This window comes from Podarcis tiliguerta, assembly GCF_965153285.1.
Source record: "Podarcis tiliguerta genome assembly, chromosome: 14".
In the NCBI taxonomy this organism is placed as follows: Eukaryota; Metazoa; Chordata; class Lepidosauria; order Squamata; family Lacertidae; genus Podarcis; species Podarcis tiliguerta.
Genome location: NC_139547.1, coordinates 28,516,620 through 28,543,280, shown reverse-complemented (window position 1 = coordinate 28,543,280; position 26,661 = coordinate 28,516,620). Strand labels below are relative to the sequence as shown.

General features: G+C 51.6%; 3 protein-coding genes and 1 long non-coding RNA gene across 5 annotated transcripts; 2 read left to right on the top strand and 2 right to left on the bottom strand.

Moving 5' to 3' along the window:
* Positions 1–1,708: 1,708 nt before the first annotated feature.
* Positions 1,709–5,529, top strand: RCCD1 (RCC1 domain containing 1). Its single transcript, XM_083412625.1, has 8 exons — positions 1,709–1,908; positions 2,368–2,568; positions 2,678–2,831; positions 3,250–3,371; positions 4,044–4,148; positions 4,289–4,447; positions 4,885–4,914; positions 5,020–5,529. The coding sequence occupies exons 1-8, from the start codon at positions 1,734–1,736 to the stop codon at positions 5,160–5,162; spliced, it is 1,089 nt and encodes a 362-aa protein (XP_083268751.1). The 5' UTR covers positions 1,709–1,733; the 3' UTR covers positions 5,163–5,529.
* PRC1 (protein regulator of cytokinesis 1) lies at positions 5,431–14,466 on the bottom strand. Of its 2 annotated transcripts, none has more exons than XM_083412624.1 (14): positions 14,205–14,466; positions 13,867–13,999; positions 11,486–11,608; positions 11,165–11,398; positions 10,904–11,074; positions 10,650–10,799; positions 10,255–10,402; positions 10,017–10,153; positions 9,804–9,899; positions 9,543–9,689; positions 8,886–8,996; positions 7,971–8,069; positions 7,371–7,536; positions 5,431–6,604 (listed from the first exon to the last, which is right to left on the bottom strand). In XM_083412624.1, exons 1-14 carry the CDS (start codon positions 14,213–14,215, stop codon positions 6,576–6,578), a joined length of 1,755 nt encoding a protein of 584 aa, XP_083268750.1. In that variant the 5' UTR covers positions 14,216–14,466; the 3' UTR covers positions 5,431–6,575. The 2 variants fall into 2 exon arrangements, with proteins under 2 accessions (XP_083268750.1, XP_083268749.1); XM_083412623.1 differs by having other exon boundaries at positions 7,294–7,536; positions 14,205–14,446.
* Positions 7,528–7,820, top strand: LOC310664079. Its single transcript, XR_014504772.1, has 2 exons — positions 7,528–7,661; positions 7,696–7,820. It is a non-coding gene; the product is annotated as an uncharacterized lncRNA (long non-coding RNA).
* A 2,590-nt stretch (positions 14,467–17,056) lies between the features above and the next one.
* VPS33B (VPS33B late endosome and lysosome associated) lies at positions 17,057–26,228 on the bottom strand. The gene is made up of 23 exons (XM_083412621.1): positions 26,052–26,228; positions 25,883–25,963; positions 25,401–25,462; positions 25,150–25,199; positions 24,393–24,460; positions 23,802–23,847; positions 23,150–23,244; positions 22,883–22,987; positions 22,445–22,541; positions 21,886–21,963; positions 21,637–21,710; positions 21,353–21,439; positions 21,176–21,266; positions 20,750–20,824; positions 20,018–20,082; positions 19,750–19,804; positions 19,611–19,657; positions 19,244–19,376; positions 19,001–19,074; positions 18,810–18,911; positions 18,610–18,685; positions 17,955–18,071; positions 17,057–17,555 (listed from the first exon to the last, which is right to left on the bottom strand). The coding sequence occupies exons 1-23, from the start codon at positions 26,145–26,147 to the stop codon at positions 17,476–17,478; spliced, it is 1,854 nt and encodes a 617-aa protein (XP_083268747.1). The 5' UTR covers positions 26,148–26,228; the 3' UTR covers positions 17,057–17,475.
* Positions 26,229–26,661: the final 433 nt, after the last annotated feature.

Genomic DNA, 26,661 nt, shown 5'->3' with positions numbered 1-26,661 from the left:
TCCACTGGCTGTTTTCTTCACTAGCAATACCACCAGCAGTAGCTGGGCAGAGGTACTTCAGCCCCCCGCCCCCTCTCCTGCCAAAGCAGCGCCTTTTGCTAACCAGGGAAAGGGGACCTGGTTTCAGGCTTGCCCTGATTTTCTGTGGTCCAGCTTCACCAGCTGCTTGGCAGTAGTAGGGGCATCGTAATAGTTCCTCTCTGCTCCTGGTTTGAATTATTTAGGATATTCTCTCCACAGCTTCATTCAAGGTAACACATGTAACACAAGCATCAAGCTGTTTCTCTGGTAAGGGGCAGGGAAGAAAAGCCTTGAGTGATTTTAAAAGCAGAGTTAATGTGCACTCTTAGGCTTGCCTACTGAGCAGGAAGCCCAAGGGGACATAACCCAGGTAATTATCACAAGGACTGTAGCCTTATGTTGAGGAGTTCTTTCTACCACGGTCTCTCTCAGCTTCATTGTACTGGGGGGGCGGGGGAGGCAGTTACTGTGCTCCTGTGTGCCTGCCCTTGGGGCAACCTGGATTGCTTGTAGCTTATGACAGATGTGAAGGAACAACCATTACCTTCTAAGAAGCACTATAAGTCCAGTACTGCCCCAGTTCACTGCCTCAGGCACCTACGAGGCTAAGCTGTTCCTTGTTCCAGGTCTGATTTTGTGAATCTTTGGCAGAAGTAAGGTTCCTTCAGTTTAATTCTATTAAAAGTTGTCATCATGGTATCTTGTGCCCAGGGCGTTCCACAAGTTAGCTGGAAGACAAATCCCAAAAGCTCATTTTCTGATTTGCCTGCATTCTGAATATTGGAGGAGAAACAACTATATTTTGCAGGATGATGTTAAAACCTATGCTTGCTTGCCTATTTCTGAGGCGGAACTTCCCTCAGCACTCTTGCCACTACTTCTTCTGTTTTTGGGGGTGGGAAGGGGATTCCTCCAGTTGATTCCTCAGAGCAGGGGTGCCAACTTGAATAAAATATTGGGCGGGCCAGGTAAGCCCCACCCCACACAATCACATGATGCAGCGCCCGCACACCATTTGAATGGCAATAGTGGGACTGGGTTAAAGGCGGATCTACACGGATCCTCCACTTTTTAAAAAATAACTCCAACAAATCCAGTGTCCTATCACATCTGGAAGGCACGCCTACAGACTGGACTATAAAAAAGGTGGATCCAACACTTTGCCACGCTGCAGCACCACAAAAACATGGATCCGAGGCATGGATCCTCATGAATTCATATGATTTGTATATTGAAAGAAAATAAAACCACCATGATACACACTGTCAAATTACACATCGTGCCCATTGAAGCCGTGGATCCGAGTTTTTTGTGGTGCATGCTGTGCCCATGGCCATGATGTTTGATCTAGTGCAAAAATCATGAGGATCCGTGTTTTTTAACCATGTTTTTGCACCATAGTGGCCCCACGAAACAGTGGGTGCGTGGTTTTTTTTGTTCTGCCTACAGACATGGTCTACAGTATCATGGTGGTTTTATTTAATTTGAATGAAAAAATCATATGAATTCTGGATCCGCCTATTACCCTGTCCCGGCACTAGCCATCAACTTTGAGCAGAAAGAGCAAGTTGTTTTCGGGGGGGGGGGTAGCGGGACACCGGAGCGGCCCAAGGCAGCCTCGGCCAGAGCCAGGGAAAGGATGGAGACTGCCGACTGAGGCGCCTCTTGTCCCCGACCCGCCGCAAGAGGCGCTCGCCTTCCGGGCGGCGGCGATGGCGGAGGGAGCTCGGGGAGGCGGCGGCGGTGGCTGGTTCCAGTTCGGCTTCTGCTTCGGGAAGGAGACGGAGGCCGGGCTGGAAGTGGCGCCGCTGCTGGTCGGGGGCGAGGCCGGGCCAGTGCGCTGCGTGAGGCCGAGCTGGAGCTTCTCCGGGATCGTCCGCGCCGGCGGTGAGAGGCAGCCACCAGAGTCCCGGGGCCATGCGGGGTTCATGCTTCCCCACCCCTTTTTCTTAGGCTGAGCAGGAGCGGGGAACCGCGCGCTCCAAGGCATATAGAAGGGACAGACTAAGGGGTTCCGGCCGTGGGGGAGATGCTGCTCTGCATCCCCCATCAGCACCCCCAAACTCCTCCTCTGCTTGTTGGGGCTGCGGGAGATGCAACCCCACGACGCCAGGCAGCTCACAGGAGCCCCATCCCGTCGATAGAGGAGAGCGGGAAGTTTCTCCATGAGCCTTGATGGTGGCCCCAAGCCGCCTTTCTAGGTTGCTGCCTGATCGTCCCTGGCGGGGGTTGGTGGTGTGGTTTCCTCCTTTTCTGTGGCCCCGGTATTCTTTCTTTGCCTGCTCCGCTTGGACTGAGAGCTCCAATCCGCCCCCCTCGCCCCGTCTTGCCTTCTGCCTCCCGCAGGGTCCCCCCCGGTGCTGTTGCAAGGCGCGGTATGCGCGACGCTGCCCGAGGACTGCCGGGACGTGCTGCCGTCGGAGACGCACGTGCTGGTGCTGCGGGAGGCTGCGGTGGAAAGCTGGCCGGTGGAGGGTTCGGCCCTGGTCCTGGAAGGAGAGCCGGCGTGGAGGTGCGAGATCCTCCCTGAGGAAGCAGCGACCGTAGGTAGGTAGGGGCGCGGGCAGAAGCGAGGCCCTGAAAGAAGAGGAAGCTGTTGCTGCACCCCATGAGGCTCATCCCTTCTGCCCCTAACCCTCTTTCTCTTCTGCCCCAGAGCTGCCCCTGGTGCCTGGTGGGTACGTGGTCCCCCGGCCTCCTTTCTTCACCCCTCTGCCCTCCACCTTGCAGGCTCGCAAGCTGGCCCTGGGCTACGAGCATGTGGTGCTGCTGAACACAGAGGGGGCCCTCTACTCGTGGGGAGGCGGCAGGTGAGTCTGGCGCAGGTGAGGACTAGCGTTGCCCTCCTAGCAGGGCTATGGTTAAAACTAGCAACCGACCTCCCGCAGCAGGCAGTGATGGCTGGCAGCTTTAGAGGAGGGTTGGGCAACTTCATGGAGGAGAAAGCTCACAATGACTACTAGCCATGATGGCAAGCTCTGCCTCCATAGTTACTGGAAGCCAGTAGGGGAAGGGGAGAGGCGCTCTTAGGCTCAGATCCTGCTTGTGAGTTTCCACAGGCATTTGGTTGGCCAATGTGAGAACAGGATGTTGGACTAGAATCGTCATTGGCCAGATCTGGCAGGTCTCTTCCTAGGTTCTTACCTGGTGCCAGGTGGGCTTCTGCATGGGGGGGGGGGGAAGGGAAGCATGGTGGTTCCTCCTCTTCCTCCTGTCTTTTCTTCCCAGGCATGGGCAGTTGGGCCATGGGGAGCTGGAGAGCAGGACAGAACCCCAGCTGGTGGAAGCCTTGTACGGGGTGCCCCTGGTGGATGTGGCGGCTGGAGGATGGCATTCAGCTGGCATTAGTGGTAAGGGGGCAGGAGGGCATGGTCTGTAGTGGCCCATCTTAAGCAATGACTAGCTAGGGATTCCAGCACCCCAAAATAGACTTGCTGTTGCTTTTTTGCGTTGGTAATAACAATAGCAACAAAAATATCAACAGAATTGTTGTTGCCAACCTTTTGAGGCTTGTTGATGTGGTGTCAGGGGTTAACTGGGCTCCTGCTCCTTGAACAGAGGCAGGGGCCCTGTGGCTGTCTACATATTTTTGTTGGACCTCCTCCCTCAATGGCCAGGGCTGACCACCAATCAGCCACTGCCACTGCTTAAATAGTTCATGGGGGTTTGAGAGATGCATATCCTACAGAAGTGAAGTTCCCTTTTCTTCACAGCTGTTAAAGAAAGATACTTCTAACAGTTACCTCCTTTGCGCTTATTTACTTTGTCTGTCTTAATCTTTCTTAAAGTTATAAACCCAAAAATATAAAGATGGGGGTGACGCTTCTGATACAACCTTTCCCATTCCCATCGCTTTCAAATAATAAACTCCCCTCTGCATGGGAAGCCAAATCCCTCATAGGGCCAGAATCAGCTTTTGCTGGAGAATACATTTTGCCAGCCCTATGAGGCCTCTTCCTTGGGGAAAAGGCCACGTTGGTCCTGGACTGAGCTCCTAGCTGCTCTTTCTCACTCTTTGCCAGAAGCAGGTGATTTGTACGTCTGGGGCTGGAACGAGACGGGACAACTTGCCCTACCTTCCAAATCTGTGGCTGAGAGTAGAGCCACCACGGCAGAGGTGAAGAGAGGTGAGGCCACTTCTGGGACAGAGCTAGATGCTCTGATGGCAAACTTGGCCCAGGGCAAACATACACTACACCCCGTGGCTGTTGCTGGGATATGAGTTGACTTTGGCAGTTTTATTTACCCTATACTGGGTTGTTTCTAGGGGACACGGAGTTGAGCTTGACAGAGCAGGAGGCAGCACAAGGACCCTGCAAGGCGGCATTCATTTCGATCCAAGCCTTCCCTGCTTTGCTGGATATGCCAGATGGGGCAGATGTCTGTAAGATCAGCTGTGGTTCACGACACACCGCTGCTGTGACATGTAAGAGGACGCTGGGTTTGTCTTTCAGTGAGGGGAGCACAGGGACAGCAGGATGAAGGCTTCACTGCCCAGTACCTGAAAAATATCCTGGGGCTGTTGCTGTCCGTCTGAGCCTCATTTGTGAAGGGGAAACATCCAAGAGTGAAGGACAAACAAGCATAAAATGTGTGTGACGTCTAACACAGTTTATGTGTAAGGATGTCCTGCAGCCCTCCCAAAACTGCTTACTGTCAAAATTGCTGCACTTTAAATGGAGTTCCTAAACAGTGCAAGCTCTTTGGTTTTAGCATGGTTGGGAAATCACAACATAGCGTAAAAGGGTCCTGAAGGTTTCTCCTTTTCCATTGTTTCTTGGATCTGCCCCATTCCCCCAAAGAGGTGCTCAGCTGTTATCCTTCAACAACCTCAGTTAAACACAGGTCATTCTTGTATTTCAGGTACAGGAGAGCTCTACACCTGGGGCTGGGGTAAGTAAGCTGGGGGGTGGATTATAGCTGCCCTTAGGGTTAGTACTCCGTATTCTCTTCCTGCTCCAAGGGCAAACTGGTGCCAATAGCTCTTCTTGGTTGCAGGTAAATATGGGCAACTGGGGCATGGGCAGACAGCCAGCTCTGATGAGGCAAAGAGGGTGTCCTGCTTTGTGGACTGGGGTCTACGTGTAGTAGACGTGGTATGTGGACCATGGACTACCTATGTACATGCTGTGGCCCGATAACAGCTGAGATGGAGGGCAAGAATCCAGAAACCTTTGGGAAGACAGCATGAACAGGACCGACTCCTACTGCTGCTCCAGTCCAATGCTCTACTGTCTGAGTTGAGGCTGAATCCGACTTTATCCAAGTCCCAGATCAGGTGTAGTGGCTTCATCCAATCCTCCCTCTCCCTGCCTTCCAGTAACAGCTACTTCAATGGACAACACAAGAGCAACTTTAGATAAAAGAGGGAGCTGTTTTAGCACCTCCAAGAACACAACAGAGGCAGAGTTATACAGAGCATATTTTATGTAGCGCTAAATTGCCATGATGGACAAAACAGATGTTGGAACAGTCATTTTGTGAATAAAGCTATTGCTGCCACTGTCATCCTTACTAGCCTGCAACACAGTCATGGTTCTTCAAGCAAGAAGCCAGATGCCAGGCAGCAGGACATTGCGGTAGAAGTGGAGTAGAGTAAGACTGCTCTCCTCAGCTAAGAGCCCTCATCAGAACAATACAATTGATTAGTCATTATACAGAACAGCAGATAAACAAGATGTGAACATACTGCCATACAAATAAATAATAAAAGGACACTGTAGTGAAAACAAGGTGCAAATCTAGCCACAATGATGGGGAGGGTGGGGGTGGTTGGCAGAAGCCTCTCCTCCTCCTTCCCCATCCCCATGAGGAAGCCAGGACTAGCCCAGCTCAAAGGCAGCAGCAAGAAGTCAGCCCCGTCCCATTTGTCATAACTAAAGGTGAGCTGTGCTTCTTTCCAGTGGAACAAGACCTCTGGAGCAAGCATGGGGACGCGTCCTAAAAAGCCCCAGGACTTGATCACTTTTTCTACTACAAGCAAGTTTAGGGGCTGCCTGCTTTCCCTCCTCACTTCTGTTGCAACTACTCCCTCCCCCAAAAGCAACCGCATAAAAGCACCAAGGTGGGCAGTAAAGATTCTGCCCGCATAAACAGGATGGATGGAGTGCTGCCACTGTGGGCTCTCTTGCACCCTTTGCCTAGCAGAGGGCAGGAGCGAACGTTCCAGAGGCTTGCAAGAGTATAGGTTGGGGTGGGCCAGGATCCCTCTTCCCTTGCTGCTGGAACCCTAGACTAGACAGCAAGTTGTGCACTAGAGTAGGCTTACTTATAAGAAACCCTTTGCAACATTTACATTTTATTCTTTTTAATATACAAAAAAAATTGTTTAAAAAATCAGTGTGCTAAAAACAAGGAACAAATAGTTAAAAGTGGCCCTGCCTCCATTGCCACGGGCAACAGGGCCAAGCAGGGAGGCACACGACTTTGCCTAACCCCAGGAGGGAAGTCCAGTGGTGCCAGCTCCTTTGGCCACCTTCCTTTGCCGCTGTGTACAAGCTCCCCGTCAGCTCTCAGCATTGGAAACCGTGGAGTTAAGGATGCGGGATTTGAAGTCAGATCTGGAAGCCTTTGAAAGTTCTTGCTGTGAAAAGATAAAGTCTATGTGATGTAACTGATCAAGCTGGATCAAAGAGCAGTGGAGACCCTCTTGTGAGTGTGGAAGTCCCAGCCCAGGGCAGAAGGGAAGGTGTACCAACACCACAAAAGCCAAGGACACCTTCCCCACTGACACCAAGCTCCGTGCAGGTATATTGCAGGCAAACACATGCAAGGGGAATAAAGAGGTGCTTAACCCCATTCCAAATGCCCCCCTCCCAGTGTCCAGGTACACTCTTTCCCTCTCCACTGCTCTATGCTTGTTCACACCCCTCCCCGAAGCTGCTTTCCATTCCATCAAGCACATACATGGGGCTAGGGCTTTATTACATAGGCTCACATGCAACCTGAGTTTATCCATAAAGTGCCACCGCAAGCCAGGTGTGGGGCCAGGTACCGTCCATATTTGAGACCAACCAAGCAGAGGAGAGTGGACAGCTGGCTTGTTGCATTAGGAGGTTGGCTCAGCTAGGGAGGGGGTGCTCTTGGGAAGGAAAATGTGAAGTGATTACCGTTGTACTGCATGCTTCATTACAGTTCAAGGGTGGCTCACAGCATCCTGGGTGGCCTGTGGCTCCCCAAGGGAATGAGTGGGGCAGGCAAGGGCAGCTGGCAGCCCAGTTGCTGAGAGTGGTGGCTGTCAGGTTAGAGGCGTTGAGAGAAGAGGGAAATTACCGCAAACTCGGAATAGGTGCTGGCAACAGAGTTAATGCTGCAGGTGCTCTGGGCAGGGGCTGCAGGGATGCACCCACCGCTCAGAACTGTTCTGTTGAGCTGAGCGACGTTCTCCTTGTTGTGTTCCATGGGTCCTGGGCGAGGGGACTTGGGGACCATGCGGCTGGGAGTCCGGAGAGGCTGCGGAGGCAGAGGGGAGCAGCACTGGAGGTTAGAGCTTTTGACAACAAGCTTCCGGGAGCCCTGCAGAGAAGCAACACAGAAAAGGTTACTGAGCAACCAAGAACCAGTAAGCCACAGGGGTGGGTGGGGGACAACACAGAACAACATTCTACGAGGGCACTGCATTCTTCTGACTGGGCATAAAAGTGGCAACAGAACTTTTGCTGAAGTGTTAGGAAGATGGCCTCTTTTCTACTTGCAGTACCCATTGCTTAAGAGGATGGTTGGGAGGAATAAATGTATGTTGCCTAAATAAAGTTTTACAAAGCAAGTAATAAACATTAACACTTTTTAAAAAATAAAAAGTTTTCTTGCACTTCAGTAAACCATGAGGTTGCCTCCAGCCCTTGCTGATAATTTCCCTCTTGGGTCCATGCATAGCTATAAAAAAGATTTGCACCCAGGACTGAATGTTGGAAACAGGAAGAATTTAGATACCAGCAGCTGCTGCTTACTTTTCCTCCAGAGAATGCTGGGTGGGGTGTTGGGGAGTGGAACAGAGAGCCCCCAAATGCTGAACGGATGGTGCTGTTCGGGGTAGCTGTGGTGTTAAGCTGCAAGAAAAAGCCATGAGTTAACACAAGTGCGCTCTCCCTAACTCCAGGTGGCAAAAGCACTTTTTTCCACCCCAAGCACCTAGCAATAAAACATCTCTTCACAGTGGAGTGCAGCTCCCCCCCCCCTTTTTTTTTACACCACCTCCAACCCTATCAAATATTGGAAGGGTGTGTGGATACATATTAAGAGCAAGCAGAACTGTGTATAATGCTCTGGATGTGGCTGCACCATAGGGTTTGGTTTTTTTATATAAAAGAAAATATTGTGCAAAAGGTCAGGATTAATAAAGGATTATAGCTGTGCTATTTACTATTACATCATCTCCTAAGGAGTATACCTTGCTAGACTATCAATCAATAAACATACTGTAGTTCTGCAGAAATTTATTAGGTTTGCCTCCTTTCCTCTTGTGTGAGCTTTGAGATTCACACATCTTTGCTTTTTATCTCAGCTATTCCTGTGATTTGCGTTTCCACCCAGTATTTTGCAAAAACAGGTTCTTGCAGCCACTGTGAGGGATTCTCAATTCCCTTTGGCTCCTTAGGCATTTTTTCCTTGGTCAATGAAAATGATTTGGTTTTATTGCACTAATGCTTACATTTCCAGCATTTATATTTCATTACTAATTTGTACACCACTTTTCTACATTAATGTACAATCGAAATGCTCAACAAAAGCCACACTGCCATCCCATAACTATTTCAAGAATAACTAAAACAACCATCAAAATTCAGAATTCATTGCACATGTGGTACTAGGGAACAAACAAAGTGCTCTGCCTTCTGCATGAAGCATCACATGGCCACACAGACCTTCCGCACTTTGCTGGGTGTGATGAAGCCCAAGCCCCGTCTCTTGTTGGGGGTCCGTGGGGTGCTGCCATACATCATCTCCTCCTCAATTTGGCGGGACTTCTTGAGTTGCTGGAAGAAAAAGGAATTGGGTGATTGGTATCCACAGAAGCCCCAGAAGGGGCTGGCAAGCAAGCGAGTTAGATTAGCCAGAAAAACGGAAGGCAGCAAGAAGTCCTTCATGTCTGGCTACAAGACTGGTGGGACTGAAGTCCTCTGCAGGCACCTTCTCTTCAGCCTACCTACCCACTGCCAGAGGGGTACTGATGACTCCTGCTCAGGTTGCCCAAGATAGCCCAGCAGCTAATTTTAAGCTTCAAATTACTGGGTGGTTCTCTCAGCAGCATGTGTCAGCTTTGGGACCATTGCTCCAAAATATATCTCCCTCTCCCCTGTACTTCAGACGCACAAAGCAAGGCCTCAAACACCCAGTGCGGATGGTTCAGCTCATTCCCATCCTTTGGAGACCTTGGTCAAGCCACCTGTGATCTCAGTCACCAGCCAGAGAAGAGAAAAAGGAGTCCATTTTTCAGACTAAAGCAAGGAGGACAAAGGGGTCCTAATGTTAAGTGATGCAGAGATGGAAGCTGCTTGAGGGCTCTCAGCTGGTTCACTCACTCGCTCCTGCTTTTCCTTCTCCTTCTCCATGTGGTGGAGCTGCCATTGCTCTGCCACATACTCCATGAAGCGCTGCCCATTCACCAGGAAGGCCTGCTCCTGCTCCTGCTCCCAGAGCTCCACGCGCCCCTTTAGCTCCTCCTCCAGCTGCAAAGAGAGACAACTGGCTTCAGCTAAGCTACACAGCCAGGGTGCAAAGCAAACAGCAGGCTGGTTGGCCTTCTGCCTCAGTCCCTCCCAAGGGCAGAAAGGGCCACATGCCTTTGGAAGAGTCTTCTGAAGTTTCGCTCGCAGCTTCTCCTCTTTCAGAAGGTTACCCCCTCGGTTGGTGAAGCGGCTGGGGTCCGTCGCCTTCCTCTGAAAAGGGAGAAGTTGGGAAATGAGCTGGCCTCTTGTGCTAGGGAAGCCACCTCAGTGGCTTCCCGCCTGGCCCAGCACCAGACATCTGACCACCTGTGTGGCTTCTGGCTGTACCTCAAGCTCCTGGAAGAGGTGCCAGTTCTTCTCCCACTTGTGGATGGATTCAAACAGCTCTTGATGCCTTTCGTAGCACTGCTTTAACCGGGAAACTTCCTCTTCATGCTGCTGCAGCAGCTCTTCAGTGAAGTCATCTGGGAAGGAGGGGGGGAAAACAGGATGCCCAGTAGGAAGAGGCCACAGCCAATCAATCTATACCCAGCAGCAACAGCTGGGGAGGGGTCTACTTGCTCACCTTCATAGTAGGGGTAGAAGGCTCGCCTCTGCTCCTCCCCATAAAAACACTTGTCCCAGTAGTCTGCCAGCTCAGCCCGGGTGGCCTCCACCACATTTCTGATGTTCTGAAACTTCAGCTCTTGCAAGCGATCCACTTCCAGTTTCAGCTAGACGGGGAAGAGCAAAGGGTCAACACACACCTTGATGGCACTGACTCCCTCTCCCCTCCTGTGTGCACCACAGAACATGAGAGGTGCTCTCTCAAGGTGCAATGGGATTCGGAGCAGGCAGAGGAAGGTTTGAAACAGCTCCCCTTTGATCCTGAGCCCAGCACGAAGCACCCCTTCTCCCTGTTGGCTTGGCACAGGAACCACTGCTGCTGGTCCGAGGCCTCAGGCCTTTAGTATTCCTTACAGCATCCATGATGGCGGCTTTGGCTCCCACCATGTAGGGGGCAAAGGCTTCCCTTTCCTCCGCAGGCACCTGCAGCCGCTCCCACAGCACCCGAATCCTGGAACGCAGCTCTTGGCACAAGGCTTCCTTCTGAGCTCTCCTGCTCTCGAGCTAGGGACAGAAAGGCCAGTGTGAGCCAAACTAAAGCAGCAGAAGAGATGGGATGTCACAGGCAAGGCCCCCCCAGATCCTTCTCCCAGACCCCACCCTCTGACCTGCTGCAAGAGATCCTTCAGGGCAGCAATGTTGTCCTCCGAGAGACAGAAGGCCTCCTCCTCCTCACACACGACATCTCGCTCAAAGCTGGTGTCTGGGGTGTGCTCCAGCTCCTCCATGCACAGGATGATCTGCCTCTTGGTGTCGAGGAACTCCTTCTGCCGGCGCTCCTGGAGGAGCAGGACAAAGCAGGACATTACCCATCAAGCCCCAACCTCAGCCTCTCCCCCTTTGCTCATGCACACACAAAGTGTGCCCACCTTTTCAGTTGCTAGTCCTGCCAAGTGGCGCCGGAAGTGGTCCAGCTCCGCCAAGCTGGGCACAGCCTCACTGTCAATGTCATAGGGAGCTGTGCAAAGCAGGTCGCACATCTCCCGGTCTCGCTCCTGCAGCACCTTCAGCTCCTGCTTTCTCTCCCGCTTTTGCTTCAGCATTACTTCCACACGGGTGCGCAGGTCCTTCTCTAGCTGCAGGATGGTGGTCTCCTCGTCCTCCTGTGAGAAAAACAGTCCTCCTGAGCTCAGCAGGACCACCCTCTAAGAGACGGCGTCTGAGCCACATTCGCCAGCCCACAGCCTCACCTCAAAAGGAGCCAGTTGTAGCTCCTTGCAGAGTATCACCAATTCTTTGCGGCACACTGCAATGCTCTTCAGGAGACGCTCTTTGAGGTTTTCCTCCTCCGCAATCATCATGTCAAGCAAGCCCTGATGGCACAAGAGCAAGCAGCATTGAACCCAGAGCAAGCAAGGACACTACAGCAGCTGCAGAGCCCATTCAGTTTAATCTAGGAAACCCCCTCCCCTGGTGCTTGCAGCTCCATATCAGTAGAGCATGTCAGAGGCCCCCGCTGATCATTTCCAAGAAAGCCCTGCACATGTGGGCTTGTTTTTCGTGATGATCATGCACAAGTCCTTCACCAAAAAGAAACTGTTAGGACAGGGGCCAAAAATAAAATTGCCTATATTGTAACATCTTCATACAAATGTGGTACAGCTGAACTTGGACTGTGAGGTTGTTTTGGTTCCTGCATCTTAGAAAAACTGTAGAGAAAAGGGCAACCAAAATGATCAAGGTGCTGAAGCAACTCCCTTGTGAGGAAAGGTTACAGCATTTTGAAAAAGGTGATAATGGGAGGCATGATATTGTTATAAGAATTTTAAGGTCTTAGAGATATAATAAATGTTCATAAATGCACCAAGCAAACACATACATACATAAACCACATGTGTGAAGCAGCACAGGAAGACAGTCCTTAAACCATTTTGACTCCCAAGCTGACCAAGTGTTTTTCTGCAAGGAGGAAGGAGTTGAAAAAACGTTCCTATTGTCTCAGGAATTATGTAATTACCATCTCAAAGGAATGGCCAGACTACCAGGAAAGGCAATCAGATAAGGCATTATCAGATAACCTGGCAGAACAGCATTCAAATTTCTGTTGTAGATCGCCTTTTCTGTGATGTCGGTATGATGTATGGAGGGATGGTTTTGAGCTACAGGGCAGGGAATTCCAAAATGGCTATATAAGGCCTTGCGCGCCATTGTTCAGGCTCCTCCTCCTCTCTCTTGCTTGTGAGGGGAGCACCCTGCTGCAACAGCTTTAATCAGGCTTACTAGCTGCTTTGCTTCTCAATATTCTCTGGTTGGCCTCTGTTATTTTCTCCTACCAATGGGGAACCTACAAAGGACTCTATAAGGGCTCTTGTGTCCCTCATAAGGGAATAAGGGCAGATTTTGTTTACAATATAGTAGTAGGAAATTACACATGGTGTGGAGAAAGCAGACAGTGATAACCAAACAGGTCATCCAATGAAGCTGAATGTAGGGAGATTCAAGACAAACAGAAGGAAAATTGTTCACGCAGTTAAATTGCAGAATTCGCTCCCACAGGAGGCAGTGAGGCTACTATAGGATGAGAAGGGCCACAGTTCTGGTAGAACACCTGCTTTACATTCAGGTGTTCAATCCTTGGTATCTCCAGGTAGGGCTGGGAAACCTGAAACCTTGAAGAGTTGTTGCCAGTGAATAATACTGAGCTAGATGGACCAAAGTACTAAGGCACTTTCCTGTGTTCTGTTGCATGACAAGATGGGCTTTTGGTCTAATCCAGTCACAGGACTCATCTTACAAGTCTTGACCTTGAACCGTGAGGCCAGGTGAGCCTCCTCTATTCTCTGTTCCCCCCACTCAAACTGCTTAATGATTTTTCCACCTTCTGTAGCAATTGTAATGCTCTATTGTCAGATGCTGTATGATTTTATTCTGCAGTTTATTCTGCTCTGAGATGAAGGGTGGTATATAAATCAAACAACAAACAGACAGACAGACAGACAGATAGCAATACAACAAAATACGAAAAACACAAACAAATGAAACAAGCAATTAAATTATGGTTAAAAATCAATATGAACAGTTAAAGTAGACATGCCACAGTGACCTGAATGAAGAGCCTCAGACCAGTTTGGGAGCCCCTGCTCCAAAACAGCATTTTTCAATTTTCAGTCTCCAGATATTTTTGGAGCTACAGCTGCCATCAGCCTTTCCGACCACTAGCTAAGATAACTGGGGAGGGTAGAAGTTGTAGCCCAGCAGTACAGTACCTGGTTGAGCAGTGCAATGGGGAACAGGGATGGCGTGTCTCATTTAGTCACTTGAGGCAAAATGGAAAATGCCACCCTGCCCTGCCACTCTGGGGGCTATGAGGCAGCCTCACCCTGCCTAATATCTATGCCAGCCCTGGTAGGAAAGGATCATGTCAGCTCAGTGACAGTGCACCTGCTTTTGTATGCAGAAAGTCCAACCCCCAGGTCAAGCTGCCAGAAGACCCTGTCTGAAACCCCGGACTGCCATTGCTGCCAGTCAGTGCAGCCAATGCTGGGGGAGATGGGCCACTGCTCTGAGTCAGCATAAGGCATCCCATGGCCTCGCCCTTGCTCAGCTGGCAGGATCTCTCGGCCCTGCTCACCTTGACGTGCTTCTTCACCACTTCGGTGCGCTGCAGGCGCTGGTCCTCGGGGATGCCGATTTCCTCCCAGATGTCGCGCAGCTGGAACAGCGCCTGGTTCAGGCAGGCCACCGACTCGCTGGCCAAAACCTCGCTGCGAGAGAGGGAAGGTAGTCCATCAGGGGCGGAAAGGGAACCCTCCCCATGACCGACCAGCCACCTGGGAAGAGAGCGACGCTCCGGGGCAAAGGCCGCTCCTGGCCAGCCTGGCTCGCAGCGAGGCGACTGCGGAGTTACACCGGACGGGCAGCCGCCTGCGAACCAGAGAGCGCCCCCTACTTCGTCCTCCAAATGCCCACCTCTTCCTCATGGCCGCGGGTATCCGCCAAGGCCAGCCAGCCCACTTCTCTCCCTCTTGTTCTCTCCCTCGCTGCTGCTGCTGCCACAGCCGCTGCTTATTCGGCTCCGCGTCGCGCAACTCCGCTAGCCGTTGCGCCTCCGCCTAGAATTCAAACTCTATCCCGCTGCTCCCTGATTGGCTTCCGTATAAGGCGCCGCCACGCCCCCCAACTGCCAGACGGACTACACCTCCCTGGCGTTTATTCCGTCCGAGCGTTCGTTCTGCCCAATGAGAGGGAAGCGCTGTTTTCACTGTAGCCTATCGGAGGGTAGTGACGTAGAAGGAAGCGACGTAACACTTGCCCAAGTACGGTGCTTAGCGCGAGGTGAATCTCAATGCGTCAAGCATCTCCTCTGACATAGCGCTGCGGAGGAGGAGCCGGCCCGGTCCTGCGGAGCGTGGATTGGAGTGAGGACCCGCCCACCGGCTTTTCCAGCCCCTGCTTTTAAAGTAGTGTGGGGGCCGGCCGGAGCGGGTCCTGCCTCTGCAAAACTGGGCCGGGGATTCCCCGGAATGCGCACTGATTTTGCTGGAGGGGACGGGTGCCACCCACCCATCCCCTGTTCTCTGCCCAGGCCAGGGGGAGGGGAAGAAAACGGCAACGGCCAGGCGATTGCAGCCAGCACGGAGGGAGCAGTTGCCATAGCCCCGGGACCCCTTTCGTGGCCATGGAGGCAAATGGGGCGCTGCCCCAAACCCTCAGGCTACCCCCCCCCCGCCTGCCTTCTTCCTGACGACCAGAGGGTGGTTCTAGCCCAGGCTTCCTCAACCTCGACCCACCAGATGTTTTGAGACTACAATTCCTATCATCCCTGACCACTGGTCCTGCTATCTAGGGATCATGGGAGTTGTAGGCAAGAAACCTCTGCAGGGTCGAGGTTAAGTAAGCCTGTTCTAGCCTGTCAGTCCTAGAGCGCCAGTGTGCTGTAGTGGTTGGAGATTAAGTCTCCGCTCAGCCATGGTCTAACCTACCTCGCAGGGTTGTTCTGAGGGTAAAATGGAGAAGCGGGTAGAAGCACACGCACTGTCTTGATATCATTGGAAGAAGAAAGATGGGATAGAAATGTAATCAATAAAAGAAAAATTGGCTCTGGTTCTATCTACTTGGTCTTCCTGCCAGTCCCAGAGGGCACCAACCACCAGCATTTTGCATTGCCCAGCATTCTTGACAAAGGCACTCTTTCCCCTTCAGGGGGTCTTGAGTGCTTGTCCACAAGGCTGCACATCTCTTCTGCCAAAGGACCAAAGTCTATGCTGTGCTGTTCCTCCCGAAAATGGTGTGACTTGCACTCCTGTTTGCTTGCACAGCGGGTGGCAGGCACTACCACCATTGCCATTGAAAGGGGATGCTGGAGTGCCATTGCTGTGTATGCCAAAGAGGGAAGATAGTCCTGGGGCTGCCACCCTCCATGGGGTGTCATGACTCTGGCAGCTGATGCTTGGTGGGCACTGCCAGTCTTGCTATCCTTTTTGTTTTTGGTGCATTTCCTTCCGAGGGTTGTGTTTGTTCCACCTGAGCCCCCCTCCCCCATGACTGTAGGATCTGGCGGCCAGCCATTCTCTCCACTCCTTGCTGTAGCTTGTGTATTGGATTACTCACCTTCCTTCCCAAGGGAAAAATATCCACACCTTGTCTGAGTAGGCAGCTTCTCCTGCAGCAAAGAAAGTCGAGAAAGCAAGCAGATAGAGGAAAGTACTGCTGTGTGTTTCCCAGAAGCAGAAAGCATTTTTTGACAGGGCTGGGCTCTCATACTGTCCTAGGGTCTCATTTGGCCAAAGTTCTGAAAAGGCCTATGACTCTTATCTTCCACAATACACCAGCAGACGTGAGCTTTCTTTGCACCATTATGCACAGTTGTTTTGTAGTGACAGTTTCTCTTATCCCTTCTGCCTCTTCTAAACAGTGGGGGGGGTTTCCTCTTTTTCCTGCTCTTTTATTATTACCTGTCCTTCACCCTGAGGTCCTAGCGTAGGTTACAGCATTAACAATTTTAAAAAACAATATAAAACAACTTACAACCATAAAATTAAGGTGGGCCCTAAAAACACACATCAAATGTCAAAAGCTAGGACGAAGAAGTGCATCTTCAGCATTATCCAAAAGCTGTACAATGAAGGCACTGGATGCACCTCTGTAGGGAGTTCTACAGCTTAGGGACTGTTGCAGAGAAGGCCCTCTTCTGGTCTTCCCCCCCTCCACCTTTGACGGTGGAGGAACTACCAAGAGGGCCCCCACTGCCCCCAAGACGGTCTGCAGGGAAGGAGGTGGAATTTCAGATATTTGGGAACCTCCCTTCTCTGTTGCTTTTTCACTCTTATGCTTTTATGACTTGATCTATTTTGTTTGGAGTTTTTATTTTTATATATCCCCTAGCCACAACGCTTTTACTAAAAAACAGGATATAAAACCTTAGTAATAAATGTAAATATTTGTGTAGAGTTGTCATTTTGGCAACTGCAGGTCAGTTTTCTTTTGGATCTTGCACAGATCCTGAGGCTGAAAAGAGGCTCTTCTTTGTTGAGGGGAGATCTGCAATGGCTTCCTCTTCTCTCCTGTGTGCTGAGGCAGTCTCCCTGGGGGCCAAGGCCCTTCCCTGCTCCCACTTCAAAGCTGGCTTTGTGCCACTCCCCTACAGCTACAGCAGCCTGCCTTCCCTTCCCCTGCTTCTTGGTTGGCTTCGCTGATCTGTTGGCAGAAGCTCCAAAGCACCTTAAACTAGGTAGTCAATGACAAAAGCAGTTTCCCTGCCAGCACACTTTCCCCAAATTGACACGGAGGGAGAAAGAAGAAAGAGCAGGTGCTCAGACCAGTTACCAGACACATCTTTATTGCACTATTCAAACTGGCAGGGGGAGTCACATATGCAGGTGACCACCTCTCCCTGCATACTCCCAGTGCTATGGAAGGCCAGGAGGAGTCGCAGTGGAAGGCCAAGTGTCTCCAGGGTGGGTGAAGGAAAGGCCCTCTCACTGGACAGGAGGCAGCCCAAAGTTCAAACCAGTGGAGAGTCAAGCTCCTGAAAGAACAGCCTGTTGCCTGCCATGGGCGGGCTGAGCAAGAAGGAAGAGACGTCCAAGCCCAGATTTCTTGCTGGGTAGAGAAACAAGTCTCCAGCTGCCGGCCTACAGGAAGCAGTGGGGAGACTTTCCAGGTAGCATTGCTGCAATATCCAAGGGCTGCTACAGCTGCTTGAAGTATGCTCATCGCCCATGCCTTGCTGCAGAAGCTCTCATGCCCTTGTCTCTATCATTGATTCCAGCAGCCGGGCACTGTTGGTGATGGCTGTCGTCAGGAAGATGAACCTGATCCCTGCAAAAAGGGGAACCAGAGAGTGAAATTGCAAAAGGCAAACACAGGCTGCCTGGAGTCTGGTGAGAACAAAAGCCTCCACTGGCTTGCTCTAAGAGAGGCAAAAATAGCTAAATTCAAAGCCTTGAAAATATGTTAATTTCGGAAGCTTGCATGTGTTTGCTTATCTGCATAATTTATTAAGCAATGTATGACAAGGAGCTATACAAAGGCCTCTCCAGCTTCTGATCTCTTTTTCAAACTTCATAAGGGCTAGATTCTTGCTTTCCTCTTACATTTAAAATAGTTTTTAAAAAGATGTATTATGCCAAACAAACAGTTGTCTGGGATCATAAACCAGGGCAGGCCCAATGCCAGTTCCCAAGCCGCTGCTGCCTCTGGCTCAGGGATTGATTTTACCTCTTTCTCTGCCAAGGAAGCGAAGAGCTGAGATCTCAGAGAAGGTGCAGCCACCTAAGAAGATGGCCAGAACGATGCGCTGGGAGTCCCAGGCAGGATTCTCCTCCACAGTGGTATCTGCAAGGAGAACAGAGGAGGATGCAGTTGGTCTTCCTTGGTTTAATTCCAAGGAAATGCTTAAGCTCCAGGCAGGCATGAACACACAACTGAAGCAGGTGTGTTTGTGTGTGTTAGTGTTATATATCAGAGAGGGCTGGGGGGGGACTCTGCCTCAATCCCCAAGAACTGCTGTCAGTCAGTGTCCTAGATGCTATGAAGCACCTTCCTCACTTCAAGCTCTGGTGCTTGATAATGTCGTGTTTTACAAAAATGTGTTAACCACCTTGGTTAGTTTTTTTCAAAAAGTCAAGAAGGCATGCTGCATTTTTAAAAAATAATGAGTATAATGTCTAACCACCACTCCAGAGATACAACACAGGGAACGTACACAGCTTCCTGTACTGCTCAGGCTATGGCAAATCCCCACACCACTCCATGCCCAGAGGACGTATGTTATCACACGTGGGTGAAATGATAACAAGAGAATACCCCATGGGGTGAAAGAGCATTGACAGAGCATGTTGGTGCTGCCCACTCTTTGCTCCCAGCCACTGACCTGCAACAGAAAATTCATTTCCCCCGAGGAGCCGCACCACCTCCTCCAGGCCAAGCCAGCTCTTGCGCTCCAGCACCTGCATGAGGCAGCCAAGATGGCAGCAGAGTCAGCAGAAGCCACAATAAGGGACATGGGCACTGGGGCCTCTCTTGGGAGGCTGGCCAGGGCCACAAAGGAAGAGGGGGGGATCTGGTTTGCACCTGCTCTATCAACTTGCAGCTCAGGGGGATGTAGGCACCGCTGAAGACGTACGCCATGTCCCGGGGCACTTTCAGGTTGTACTCGCCATCCACACGGGGGATCTGGAGCAGGGGGAGAGATTTGTCTTATCAGGATGCCTGCTGCCCCACACCGACCTCACAGCTCCACACCCTCCCCCCATGGCACTCACTAGTCCCAGCTTCTTGCTGATGCCTCGGAAATTGCTCTTCCTGGCCAGTGAGTTGAAGGCATCCGAGAGCTTCCCTGAAGAGGAGGGCAAAAGGGACCAGGTCATTGGGGCCAACAAGATTTCAAGGAGCACTGAGCTCTTGTCTGCTCTGCTGAGGAGCTGCTCCTTCCTGGCTCATCAGGATGCCCCTCCACAGGCCACACGGAGGCTCCAAAGGGAAACTGCTGCTGCAGGATGCTGTACCTGCCGCTCTGTCTGTCACCAGCTTGCTGACTTTGTTCTCCACGGCTGTCAGGGTCTCCCCTGGCACCTGCTCTGTCAGGAGCCCCAGGTGCTTCAGGTTATGGAAGGTCAGCAGATGCTCTGGTCCATAGCTCTACAGGGAAGGGTGGGGGGAGGAGATGAGCATCAGGGCAGAGGCATTGCTGAGGATGCTCTGTCCTGATGCTCTTTCTCAAGAAGAGGAGGACTGCAGGGGATCATAACAAAGGGGAGCATGAGGCCAGCAGGACCAGCACCAGCCAGGAGGAACCTCACAGCTACAGAGGCTCAGGAAAGCCAATTCCCCTCTCCTCCTGCCCAAAGGAGGGCTGCTCCCTTCCCACCTCACCTGGAGGTACTGGGTTTTCAGGGAGCGATAGTCCTTGGGGGCGAACCCTGGAGCAACCAGAAGAAAGGAGAGGTGAATATGCTGCAGCACACCCCTGCATGCTCCCATGGTTCCCCTCCTCCTGCAGCAGAGCACCCACCATTCTCCGTGATGGACAGCAGGCACAGCATGCGCAGACTCTCAAGGGGGGAGACCTGCAAGGAGGGAGAGAGAAATTTTAACTTTTGTACAATTATATCTTCTGAAAAGCTAACCATGTACTAGTGGGGATTATGTTACTGAATAACAGTGAACTGAAACCCTTTAAGGCGAGTGGATTTCTGCTCCTGATTACATGGTCTGGTGAACCTGGACGCCAACTGAGGTCAGTGCTTGCATTTTCTCCCCACTCCGGGCCTCTCCCTTACCTGTCGGTCAATGTGCTCTTCAATGAAGCTGATGCTGTCGCGGAGGTCAAACCCTTCTAGGAGGGCTGCAAAGGCAAGCGGGGCGGGGGGGGAGAGCAGAATGAGCCCATTCTTTCTAACTCTACTAGAGAGTTTCAGTATGCTCCCCCTCCCCTCAAAAAAATCCCTTTGCTTCCCAGCAGCATATCTTGCAACAGCCATGCTCAGAGGCACTTGTAAACCTTCTGGGTTAGAAAGCACAAACTCTTCCATAAGAATCCATCAATTGAGGCTGAGAACTCTCTTAACTGTTCCAGTTTTGAAACAGAAAGGAGCCCTGAGATTGGCAAGCATGGGGGGTTCCCTCTCCGGTCACCCCATTGTGTCTCTCTCTTGTCTTCCAGTCTAACTCCCCAAATTCAGCACCTGACTATTATCATCAAGTTCAACCGCTATAGGTCTTCAACTGCAATAGATAAATTCTTGATTGTTTAATGGTCCAAATCTTGGGTGTAGCAAGCATGGAATTTCAGTTGAGGGGAGAGAAATAGCAACAAGAACATCTAAGGCACTGAGGGCTTTTGGGTTTTTTCCAAAACTCAGGAGGCAGTGAGATATTCTAAAAGCCCGAAAAGATGTAAAACCAGCTTCCTGGCTTCTTCAGCTACTGAGCACCTGGATTTTTACATGCCTGAAAGTGAGGCTCTTAGGGCTCAGGAAGCTAGATCAAGTGGGGAAAGGTCAGAATCTCACCATGCTCTGTCTTCAGCAGCTCCTGGAAATCTTGCTTGGTTTTTTTCTTCATGATGGACTCGCATGCACCAATATCTGCAGGCACAAAGAAGACTCTTGAACTAGGGCAGCACTAATCAAGGGAAGCACTGACCCAGAGGAAAAGACAAATCACAAGTTGTTGCTGACAGGGGATGGAGTTTACAGCACTACAGGGGTGCACAGCACTCTTCCCACCCTCTCTCCTTGTGCCACTTCAACCCTATTGTTCTTCTGCTCTCCATGGGCAAAAGGCATCCTGTGGCTCATGGGCTACAGGTTCCCCACCCCAGAACGAGGCCACCGGGCCAGGTCTGTAGAAGGAAGTCAGTGATGACACTCTGCTGCTCCTAGCTGATCCTCCACCATTTGATGCTGTTGCCCCAGGAGGGAGAGGAGGAGACCTACGGAGACTCAACAGGCGATGCTCTTGCTTCAAGCCTTTCAGCTCCTGGGAGACAAAGTTCTTCATCTGCTTGATGTCCATCCCTCGCCGTCGCTGCAAAGGGAGAACACTTCTTGCATCCTGAGGCATCCAGGAATCCTACCCGCCCCCCACTGCCCCTCTCCGCTTATCCCACTCACGTCATACTGCGCCTGCAGGTTCCGGGCCTTCTGGCTCAGGAAACCAAAGACACTGGAGAAGTGCTCATTGCGGATCTGACTGAAGACCTGCAAGGAGAGGCAAGCAGGGTGGCCAGACAGCACCTAGCTCCCCCCACCCCCATTTAGGCCAACCCTCAGCTCACAGCACTAGTGCTCCCACCACTCGCCCCCACAACAGGGCTGCACCTTCTGCTGCTATCGAGATGCCTTAAATTCCCTGACCAAGCCTGCCTTCAGGAGGAGAAGGGAAGGCAGACACTCACCTTGTCCTGAGCATTTAGCAGGACTTTGATGCTCCGATCGGAGGAGGTGACATCTGGGCCAAAGTCAACGCTCCCTGCAGAAAGTGAATTCACCAGGGTGCTCGCTTGACAGGACATCTGGCCTGCGAGCAGCCTCTGTCCCCAAGTGTCAGCTGATCAATGACTGTTCTGGGAGGCAGGCAGGCCCTCCTGACCTTTGGAGAGGTAGCAGGTGGGGAAGCAGCCCCCCCCCCCGGATTGGAAACTTACCACACTTGATGCGGAAGGTATCGTCCACCAGGCCTTCGTATACAACCTGGGAACAAAGGGCTGTGACATAATCCACGTCTGAAAAGAGAGCCAGGAGAGGGATGGGATGGGCAGGTGGCAGAAAAGAGTATCAGAACAGAAGGGGACACCTCCTGGGAGGAGAGGGGGTGTACACCCTGGGCTTCTTCCCCACCCACACCCATAAGAGGGAAGGGCCATCCTAGGCAGAGAAACTGCCTTGCATGCAGAGGGTCTCAGGTTCAATGGCATCTCCATGTAAGAGCTGGGAGAGACTGCCTGAAATCCTGAATAGCTACCCCTAGAGCCAGGTGGACCAAAGATGTGAATTAACTGAAGACAGGGTCTCACGTCCAGGAGATCTGTTTTGTTTTACAGCATTTCATGCATCTCAGCTTAGCAAAAATAGCTGTGCTTGCTTGAATTACACAGATGCTTAGGCTCTTTCAGAAACTTCTAGTCACGACCTTGGGTTAGGACTCCAGGCATGACACCAGGCCCCATCTGCCCGTCTAACAGAACCTACTTCTCATGCCCTTACCTCTGTCCACGAGGAATACGTGACCGATCTCTGGCTTCCGGCCCACACTGTCAATGTCGCTTTCCTCCACCACTTCGCGCCAGAGTTCATGGACCATCTGGGAGAAGATCAGACCTGCCCATCAGCCCAACCAGTATAGCTGGGAGGGGGGCCCATCAAGGAGGCAGGAATCCTGCCTCCAACTCCAACAGCCCCGTTTAAGTGACTTGGCAGAATCCAGCTGCTTACTTGTCCTGCACTAACTTTGCTACCCACTATGATATGATTCTAAGGTCTCACCAATGTGGAGGAAAGCTCTTGGAAACATCTGTATTCAGAGCTCTTTCTGCTATATACTCAGTACATGCCCACCCCATCCTACCCAGAGACTTTCTGCTCTCTGGACCAGGCCCCTCTCACATTCTTTCAGCTGATCCTCCTGTACCAACAAGGCCCCACCTTAGCACACCGGCCAATTCCGTAGGTCCTGCTGAATGGTCCATAGAGAGAGTTCATCAGTTGCAAGGCCTGGGCCACGGTACTGATCCAGCGCTGGTCTCCTTCCTACTGGGGCACAAGAGAAGGAAGCTGTGATTGACACAAGAGGGTGGAAATGGAAGTTGTGCCTAAAATTCTTGAGCTGGTGCTTGCTGTGTGACACTGAGGCAAACAAGGGGGAGGAGGGCAGTGTGAATAGATAGGGACATTGCAGGAGTCAATACTGACCAGGAAATAGTCACGGAAGAATTCCGGGAGCTCCATGCTGATGATGTCATCGTCCAAAGGGAGTAAGTAGAAGGACCACTCGTCCCAGGTCACGTCTGCCAAGGAACCAGGACAACACAAGGGGGGTATTGTCTTTGACCCATGATACAACCTCTCTACTGCCTTAAATTAGCTGCTTAGAGTAACTCAGGTGACTGGCCAGAGATGTCTTATTTTATTTTATTTTAAACGTAGCAATATTACTTATTCATTCATTCTTCTTACACCCAACCCTTCCTCCTGGTGTTGCCCAGGATAGTGAACAATCATCTTAAAACATGATCAAAATACCTTAAAAGATGAAAAACTAACCACAAATTAATACAACACAGATCAATCCCGTACACGGAACAATGAACACTGGAATATTCAGACTGCAATCTTATGCCATTTAACTGGAAGTTAGCCTTATGAAACACAGTGTGTCTTACTTTTGAGTAAGCATGAACAGGACAGCGTTGCTCAAAGTTTCTGAGCTTGGGGAAGGGGATGCCAGGGAGCCAATCACCAGCTGAACTGCTGCTTGCCTCAAGTACAGCCCCCTCCCCACCCGCTGACTTTGATCCTGATGTTCTGCCAAGCAAAATCTCTGTTCTCCGTCTCTGAAACTCACCCCCATAGATCCCCTCTTCTTCCAGCACCATCTCACATGTGTAGAACTGGAAAGGGTTGGAGAAGACAATCAGCTCCAGGCAGCCTTGGGAACAAGCAGTCTAAGTGTCCCTAGAACCCCCTTCTACTGAGAAAATCTGAAGAGACTCCCCCAAGGGCAGAGGAGGGTGTTTTACAGGCACAACCAATTTTAGCTTCTAAACTGTTGCAGAGAGTGAAATTGGTGGTGGCTAAATTGAAACATGTTAAGCTCAACCAAACGTCTGGGGGCTTGGGAGATAAAAGAGACCCCCCTAATTCTACACCCACATACCACCCACTGGCCAGACTACACAGGAAGCTGCCTTATAACAAATCAGAACATTGGTTCATCTAGCTCAGTATTGCCCACAAATCAATGCATCTTAGAGCTGGGCAGCCCAGGCAGCAGCCACAGCCCAGACTGGGAAATGCCACCCAGCCAGAGGGACCAGCCAGCCAGCAGCACTTCAGAAGGTCCACACATCACATCATTGCTGAGCTACCCCTGGACTACTTGGAAGGTAAGTCCCAAGAAACCCGACCCCACAACTCCCGGCTACAAGAGACTCACCTTCTGAGGACTGAAGATAATCTTGTACTTGCGGGTCCGGCCAGCTGCCTTATCGGCGTTTACTATATCTAGAAAAAAAAATGAGTCAAGGAGCAGGCAAGGCTGACCAAGTCCTTTCTAGGCAATCCAGCTGTCCACATTTTTTAATATAGAATATTTTTAATTTAATCTCAAAGCAGCTTTGCAACAGGTTGTAATAATACAGAACACCCCATGATCTTGCACAAAGACCCCTTAGTCCCATACTCTTGCAGCTTGGGGTGTGTGGTAGAAATACCTGTTGAGATAGATGCAGGTAGGCAGACTGCCAAGAACCAGGAGAAGAGATAGGCTGAAACCCACTCCCCAATTACCCAGCATGCCCCTGAATTCTGGTAGCAGCCTGAAACATTATCATAGGTAGGGTAGATAAGACTTCTGCTCTGACCTAGTCATGATACCCTTCTTCTATAATTCCTCAGGGCACTGCTACAATCAGACCACTACACAGTTCATATCCCTTTCAGAGGTGCTCAGCACAGACTGTCCATACTGGGACCTCCTGCTATGCCTGGGAGCTAGGAAGCAGCCTTGGTCCATTTAGTTCAGTATTTACTACACTGACTGGCAGCAGTTCTCCAAGGTTTGAGGCAGGGAGACATTCCCAGCCATACCTGGACATTGAACCTGGAACTTTCGGCACATAAAGCAGATCTACCACTGACAACTGCCATTACTGCTCCTCCCTCAGGCCAGCACATGCAAACCACCAACTTACCTGCCACGTACTTCATGTTCCTGATCCGTGGCCGCACCAAAAAGCACAATCTTGGGAGAAAGAAACAAAACAGACAACGTGAAAGGAGTAGTCGTGGAAACAGTTCTGCTCTGTCTGCTTTTGTCCCATGGCTCAGGGATGGAGAAGCATCGCCTTTCCCTGGCAAGCAGAAAAGAGGCAGGCAGGCAACGCCATGCAGCAGACTCAGTCAGCCCTGGCCAAACAGGGCAGGCCTCCTGCCACACACTTACTGATCACTGGTACTGTGGGCTGGTTTATTCTCCACTTTGTAAAGTTTGTCCACTTCATGTTGCTGCAAAGAGAGATGGAAGCAGAGAGTGATCAGCTCCACATCCTGCACAGCACCCCTGTTTCTTGAGGGTGGTGGTGGGGATGACTCCCTTTTCCTCTTTCCCCATTTCCTCTGATTTATGCAGCAACGAAATTGGACAGAAGTTGCCAGTAGGCACAGCTCAAGTGGGATCCTCCAAGTTCAATTCCTCATCCCAGCATCCTCATGTCAGTCTCCCCGCCCCTTGCCCTTTTCTCCTAGGTGAGCTTTTGTGCCTTCAGCAGCTGCCTTAAAGACCGGGCAGTCACAACATGGGAAGCCTTCCCACCGCTGTCCGTACTACACCCCTAAACGGGGGCGGGAGCGAGAAGCTGCACCTGCCGAACTTCTGCCTGCCTGAAGGAGCAGGAAGAGGGGGCAAGCGGGGAGCTCCTCGCGCACCTTGAGGATGGAGACGTTGGCGATGCGGTCGAGAGGGCTCATCAGGTCGGCCTCGATGAACAGATCTTTCTTGCCGGGGAGCTGCAGGGTGAGGGAGAAAGAGGCGAAGCGTCATTGCCAGGCAAGGGCCGAGGGGAGCAGCTTTCGCCTCAGTACCCGCCCATCCCACCTGCTCCAGCAAGTAGACCAGCTGGTCCCGCGCGAGGCGCTTCAGAAGACTGAAGTCCGGCAGCTCCGGGGCGTCGCGGTGGCCGGGGGATGCCATAGCTGGCAGGGTTGGACGTCGCCCTTCCTTCCCGGAACCCTCCGCAGCGAACGCTGTTGTTACCGGGACAGCCCGGAAGTGGACCTGCTGCCATGAGAACGCGGCCCAGCCGGCTTCCGTTCGCGCCCTCGTCCGCTCTTGTTATTGTTCCGACTCCCCATTTCCTTGTTGAGATGGTGGGGAAACTTCTCATTGGCTGCCCGATGATGCTGGGAGGGCAGAGGCAACCGCGGCTGCATTTGTTTCCCTGCTAAGAGGGAACGCTACTTGCCTCCCTCGCAGCAGGCTGCTTCGGCACATACTGCCCCATCCCCTGGAGAGGAGGCTGGCCCCCAAAACTCAGCCAGCTCCCTTCCTAGGCGAGCGTTCACCTCTCGGAGATCTCTCCCCGCCTTGGTTCCAAAGCAAACTGTGACCACCCTTGGGGCAGTTTCCTTTGCCAACGTTGTCAGGGCAGCCACTTCATTGCTGCATTAATGCCTGGTCAGCTCCATGAGCGCAAGGAGAAAAGCAT

Excerpts from the sequence above, each read along its gene's own strand:
- RCCD1 (XM_083412625.1), top strand. The coding sequence starts at position 1,734 with ATGGCGGAGGGAGCTCGGGGAGGCGGCGGCGGTGGCTGGTTCCAGTTC. Across the intron at positions 2,569-2,677 it reads TGAGGAAGCAGCGACCGTAG|AGCTGCCCCTGGTGCCTGGT; the intron begins GTAGGTAGGGGC and ends CTTCTGCCCCAG. Across the intron at positions 4,915-5,019 it reads GCTCTACACCTGGGGCTGGG|GTAAATATGGGCAACTGGGG; the intron begins GTAAGTAAGCTG and ends TCTTGGTTGCAG.
- PRC1 (XM_083412623.1), bottom strand. Across the intron at positions 10,403-10,649 it reads AAGCCGCCATCATGGATGCT|CTGAAACTGGAAGTGGATCG; the intron begins GTAAGGAATACT and ends TTCCCCGTCTAG. Across the intron at positions 10,154-10,254 it reads CTTCTACCCCTACTATGAAG|ATGACTTCACTGAAGAGCTG; the intron begins GTGAGCAAGTAG and ends CCTCCTTCCCAG.
- VPS33B (XM_083412621.1), bottom strand. The coding sequence starts at position 26,147 with ATGGCATCCCCCGGCCACCGCGACGCCCCGGAGCTGCCGGACTTCAGT. Across the intron at positions 22,988-23,149 it reads TCTTCCGTGACTATTTCCTG|GAAGGAGACCAGCGCTGGAT; the intron begins GTCAGTATTGAC and ends GTGCCCCAGTAG. Across the intron at positions 20,825-21,175 it reads GCATCGCCTGTTGAGTCTCC|ATATTGGTGCATGCGAGTCC; the intron begins GTAGGTCTCCTC and ends TTGTGCCTGCAG.